This window comes from Sorex fumeus, unplaced genomic scaffold (assembly GCF_029834395.1).
Source record: "Sorex fumeus unplaced genomic scaffold, SorFum_2.1 ptg000030l, whole genome shotgun sequence".
Taxonomy (NCBI): domain Eukaryota; kingdom Metazoa; phylum Chordata; class Mammalia; order Eulipotyphla; family Soricidae; genus Sorex; species Sorex fumeus.
In genome coordinates, this window is record NW_026606087.1 from 21,707,322 (window position 1) to 21,713,482 (window position 6,161).

At 50.2% G+C, this 6,161-nt stretch overlaps 1 protein-coding gene across 3 annotated transcripts in view; it reads right to left on the minus strand.

The window, feature by feature from the left end:
• NARS2 (asparaginyl-tRNA synthetase 2, mitochondrial) overlaps window positions 1–5,412 on the minus strand; it is a 149,703-nt gene extending 144,291 nt beyond the window's left edge. For 2 of the 3 annotated variants that reach the window (XM_056116052.1, XM_056116051.1), the window contains exons 1-2: window positions 5,259–5,412; window positions 1,156–1,265 (exon numbers count right to left, since the gene is read on the minus strand). In XM_056116052.1, the coding sequence (XP_055972027.1) occupies window positions 1,156–1,265; window positions 5,259–5,399 (251 nt within the window). In that variant the 5' untranslated portion in view covers window positions 5,400–5,412. The remainder of the gene's footprint in view (window positions 1–1,155; window positions 1,266–5,258) is intronic. The other variant, XM_056116053.1, reaches the window with a different exon arrangement.
• Window positions 5,413–6,161: the final 749 nt, after the last annotated feature.

The window sequence follows — 6,161 nt, forward strand, 5'->3', positions numbered from 1 at the left end:
GTTACTTCTTTTTGGATCACGACAGAGTTTGTTCCATGATCGTGGTCTTAACTTTACTACATTTCTTATGGCACTTAGCCTGTCCCTTTTCGATGCCCTTTTCGGTACCTTGCGGCTTGCCCTGGGTCCATCCAAGACCCTCGCCGGGACCCTCCTTTTGAGGGTGTTAGGAAGTAATGGCAACTGAGGCTTCAGTCAGGTAAATGATGGATGCCCAGGAGTACATATTATTCGGAGTCAATTAACTCCCATGATACAAAAGCATAGCACCAACTGCCTTCCTGCGTCTATACAAAAAAAGGACATTGCTAAACCAGGCAAAGGACACAGAGGAAAGAGAAAAAGCAATATAGGATTATTAGTGCCTAATGGGTGTGCCCCGGGAGCACTGTGGTGGGAGTAACTCAACAAACCCAAGCTCCCTGCGGGAGGAACAAGGACAAACCAACGTTACCCAGCAATTCATAACCCTCAGTTTACTACAACCCTTTCTAGTCAGTACATGAACAACAAAGCTTTTCCCCTTGATTGAATTCAAAGCTGTGTACAGTTGAGACTAAAGTGAAGAACAGAGGGTGGGCGCCCGTCATGCAAGATGTGAGGTCATGAAAGACTGAACTATAAGGATCTTAATTCCAAGCATTTATTTCGACTTCGGTCTCAGAGATACAAATGCAGATTTGTTTATATAGATCACACAAAGACAACCAATGAGGGAAATGGGAAGCAGAAGAAATGAAAGAATAAAAACAGACACTGAAAAACAAAACCCTCCATGTGGTGATATGGCTGAGAGGTGGAGCACAGCCCCCACCCCCCCATTGCAAAAACCAGCTAAGAAATTGAAAACAACGCCACTCAATGCCTCTTTTGCAAATCACAACGCCCAAAAGGAGAGAGAGAACAAAAGGGAATGCCCTGCCACAGAGGCAGGGTGGGATGGAGGGATGGGGGGTGGGAGGGATACTGGGATCCGTGGTGGTGGGAAATGGGCACCGGTGGAGGGATGGGTATTTGGTCATTGTATAATTGAAACCCAAGCACAAAAATTTATAAGTCTACAACTGTACCTCATGGTGTTTCACTAATAAAAATTAAAAAAAAAATCGGAAACAAAAATTCATACCCCTCCCCTCCCCGCTCCATAGAACCCACCTACTAGCAAAGCTTGAATCTGCTACAACCTGGAGATTTTCCAAAGATGAACCATCATTTACGTGCAGGAACAAGACTTCTTTCTGGGACCGGACTGAGCGAATCCATCCCTGATAGAGAGAGCATTTCTAAGTGTGAGTTTAAAACATTTCACACTGTCATTTGACATACACATCCAGAGGTGACTAAAAGACAAAAGGGGGAAAATGATCTCATAATTCTAATAAATCAATAGCTGTTAGTTCAGCCACAGGCGCACACGATTATGTACAATTTTCACCACAGCCACCAATGGCATTCCCCCTTTACTTTTTTAATAAAGCTCACCACTGAGACTGGTTTGCTAGTATTCCATGTTGAAGCCCTCATTCACATAAGCAACCCTCCTTAGAGTGGCGAGGTGTTTGCCCCTGCCTTCATTCCACCCCCATCATAAATAAAAGGACTTATTTTTTGGTGCTTTCCTCCTTTTATATCAAATTCTCAGATTGCATAGTTATAGATTATGTCCTTTGAGTTTTTTCCTTTTACAATGTAAATCACAAAAATATTTCTCAAAAAACTCCTGTGTGAACACTGTCACTGTCCTCCCGTTGTTCATCGATTTGCTCAGGCGGGCCCAGTAATATTGTGAGACTTGTTACTGTGTTTGGCATATTGAATACGTCCTGGGTAGCTTGCCAGGCTTTGCCGTGCGGGCGAGATACTCTCAGTAGCTTGCTGGGCTCTCCGAGAGGGGCGGAGGAATCGAACTCAGGAGGGCCATGTTGGCTGTGTGCAAGGCAAATGCCCTACCCGCTGTGCTATCGCTCCAGCCTGTGTGAACACACATTAAACAAACTTTCAAAGACTGAATTTAAATATAAGTGAAAAAGAGATAATTTTAACAAGATCAACAATGAGGAAAGTGCTCTCAGAAATCACAGCTACGGAATTTTGGGGAAAGGGCTCCCAAGCAGTGCTTGGGGCTAGGGCCACCCCAGGGATACTCAGGCCAGCTCCGTGGAACTAAAGCTTTGGTGTCAGAACTGGCAGTGATGGGGATCCAATTCGGACTATCTCATACAAAGTATGAGCCCTTTAGAGCCATCCACAGACCAGAACTTTCTTATAATAGCATGAGAGAGTCTCTGAGCAGACTGAACAATTGGATTACTAAACTTCTGATGTCTGATTAACCATCAAGCATGCTCAAGACATGTGAGGTACTTAGGACTTTTCCTCCCTTGGTGTCTACACCAAATCCTCCAGATCTTATCACTGAAGCTCTTCTGGTGCTTTATCTGAATGCCCAGAGCACCATGAGGTTTTGGAACCTGGCGTCGCTCTGAAGGCAACTGCCAGGCACGTGATCTGCAAATGTGACTTCATGAAAGAATATCTTCCATGTGACAAGTGTTTTCCTGCCTTCCTTAGACCATCTCACCTCTCCTCACAACAGCTGTTCGGGGACCCTCATTCCCAGCTCACAGTTTTGCAGAAGTTATAGGATTTGCTAATGGTCTAGCTGGTAGTAAAGTTTAGAACCTCAATCTACTAGAACACGATGCTTAATTTTTCTCCAGGGAGGCCTCAATAGAGCAGAAATCCCCAGCCTTACTTTCCAGAAAACTAAACAACAACAAAAAAAATCAGAGGCCAGAGAACAGTATGGCCAGTAAGGTGATTGCCTTGCATGCAGCTGACCTGGGCTTGATCCGCAACACCCCATATGGTCCTCTGAGCAACACCAGGAGTGATTCCTGAGTGCAGAGCCAGAACTAACCCGAGCATTGCCAGGTGTGGCCCCCAAACGAAAATCAAACAGTCACTTAGCACCCCCTGCAAATCTACGCCCCCCCCCCCCAATCATTCTTCACCCTGGGAGGACAGCCTCCTTTTCAGGAGATGCTGGAATAGTGTCACTGCCCGGCCTATGCAGATTCTCTGCAATCTGAAGTCCAGCGACTTTCTGGTGTACCTCACTGGTGTGCACCACCGGTGACTCACCCATGAACGTGGTCTAATTGCACAGATTTCAGTGCCAGCGTCAGTGCTTCCCAAGCACGTGCTACTTGGGTGTGCCCATTCAACAGTAGTTCCCAAAGCACTCCTGCTCTTTTCCTCAATACTCTGGGAGCACTCTTTAACTTGCTCCTGTTCTCATAAAAACCATATCCTTTCATCTCACACAAGCTTAACAAAAGGAGTGTTTTCTTCTTTTAAGATCAGCATACTGAAGACACATTAGGATAACCTCTCTAATAAGGCCAGGGGCTCGGTTAGCACGCAGGACTGGAGTTCAAAGACAGTTCTCACAGCTCGTGTTCTGCACCTTGAAATGCATTCTGAAATGCTCTGCACCTTGTCCACTGTATCTCAGCCTGAGATGTCTCTCAGAACTCAGCTGAACTGTCACCTCGTCTCTGCCTCTTCTCTGGCCTAACCAGTGAAGATCTTCCCTGTTTTCTTACAGCTTTCTTCCTACCAATAATAGTTTTCCTGTTGCTGCCATCTCTTGGCTTAGCTTTGAGTCCAGGGATGGGATTGTTCACAGGAATTAGTGACTCACATGTGATTTCACATTTCTCAACTCCCATCGAAAAGCCAAGGAACCCCCAAAACCAAACAAAATAAAAAAAATCATGTGAACATAAAAAACAAGTGTTTTATTTAACTTGATGTCCAACATTATGAGACTGACGCACTGCCTACTGCGCTAAGGGCTGGAGCAATAGCACAGCGGGTAGGGCGTTCGCCTTACAAGCGGCCAACATGGCCGACCCGAGTTCGATTCCTCCGCCCCTCTCGGAGAGCCCGGCAAGCTACCGAGAGTATTCGATATGCCAGACAGAGTAACAACAAAGTCTCCAATGGAGACGTTACTGGGCCCGCTCGAGCAAATCGACGATCAACGGGAGGGCCTTCCGATGTCCAACATGCTATCCATATAAATTGCAATAGTTAGGTATTTTGCATTCGTTTATTCGAAACTGCACCTATTTTTACACTACAGCATCTAACTAGAACTAGCTACATTCTAAGAGCTTCCTACCCTAAGAGGCTGGTACCCTGCACAGCATTAAAACCCACATCCCTAAACCGTGCAGGCTGATTCTTTTCACGTTTGACTGCTCTTCATGAACAGCACAAGGGGAGGACCGTTAACGTTCGTCAAATTTATAGACAAACCCAAGAAAAGGTTTTGCTTTGGCCCATGCAAAATATAGTAAACCCAAAGACATGCATTGGGGCGGGTTGACCATACTATGAAAACTGGAGGCAAAGACAGAACAAAAATAATGGCAGGGGAGTGCTTCTTCAACCGTGCTATTGAGTGAAACCACACGTCAACGCTTCTTTAAGGGGGGAAATCTCCCCAAAGCTGCAACCAACGATCAGCCAGGGAATAGCTGTCGGCAGTGACTGTGGGTCTCTATCTACCCAGGGTCACTGCAAGGAAAGATGCTCTTGTTGCCTTCATTGCATGGGGGCGAACAACCTGCCCCTAGCTAGCGTTTAGTTGGTACCCCAGTCGCTCACGCCTCCACTCTACCCCCGCTCCGGCTGCCCTGGGCCGAAACAGCATGCAAAAGCCACATGCAGCGAGTTTAAGAGAGCAGAGCCGGGCTCAGGGCTGGACGGCACGGGGCACTGCTCGGTGCAGCGGGTGCTGAGTGTGCGCTGGAAGCCGTGCACGGTGCACAGTGCACAGTGCACAGTGCACGGTGCACGATGCACGGTGCACGGTGCACGCCCGTGAGCGGCACCTGGAGGCAGGCTCCAGGCGCTGTCACCCACGTGGGGCACTGGCACGGGCACTGCTCGGTGCAGCGGGTGCTGAGTGTGCGCTGGAAGCCGTGCACGGTGCACGGTGCACGGTGCACGGCCGTGAGCGGCACCCGGAGGCAGGCTCCAGGCGCTGTCACCCACGTGGGGTACTGGCACGGGCACTGCTCGGTGCAGCGGGTGCTGAGTGTGCGCTGGAAGCCGTGCACGGTGCACGGTGCACGCCCGTGAGCGGCACCCGGAGGCAGGCTCCAGGCGCTGTCACCCACGTGGGGGCACCGGCAGCCCAGGAGGCGCGGCAGGTCCGGCCCCCCCCCCCCCGTCCCGGCACCCACCTGGACCTTCACGCGCTCCCCGCCCGGGCTCCGCACCGCGAGGGCGGCCCGCACGCTCAGGGCCGCCGCCGGGCCGGCCGTCGGGCGGGGAGCCGAGGAGCAGGAGCGCCAGGCTCGGAGCAGGCAGCGGGCCGCCAGCATGACCCTCCCCGCCCGCAGCCCCGCCGGAAACGCGCGCGCCCCGACCGACGTCATCGCCGCGACCAACGTCATCGCGCGGCGCGGGGAGGAAGCGCGCATGCGTCCTGGCGCTCCCGGCTTAAAGGGCCCGTGGGCGGGGCCACGGGGCCACGTGGTGGGAGAGGGGAAAGCGGTGGGTGCCAAGCCCCGTGGCACCCGTGGGCCTGCGCTACCGGCAGCCACAGTGCGAAGAACACTTCTATTAAAAAGAAAAAAGTTGTGGAGTTCATGCACAATTCAATCAGCCTCATCAGTGGCTGAATAAGTGGCAGTACTCCTACATTTAAAAAAAAAAGACTATAAGTTTATGATATGTGAACTATTCATTCATAAGGTATTTGTGATGGTTTCACGTCTTTTTATGTGAAAAAAAAGTTCCATTCAGAAGTCCCATTCTTGGCCGAGATTAGTACCAGGAATTTTACTCCATGGCTTGGAGGCCAGCCACACATGCTAGGGGAAAAGGGAGCTCAGATAGAGAAGGGAGCACCAAATAAAGGGTGTTGGGAGGATCCTCCCAGGATGGGAGAAGCATGCTGAAAGTAGACTCTAGACCAAACATGACTATAGACCAAACATGATTGTCACCCATTGCCTCTTTTGCAAACCACAACACCCAATAAGAGAGAGAGAACAAAAGGGAATGCCCTGCCACAGAGGCAGGGTGGGTTGGGGAGGATGGGGGGGTGGGAGGGATACTGGGATCCGTGGTGGTGGGAAATG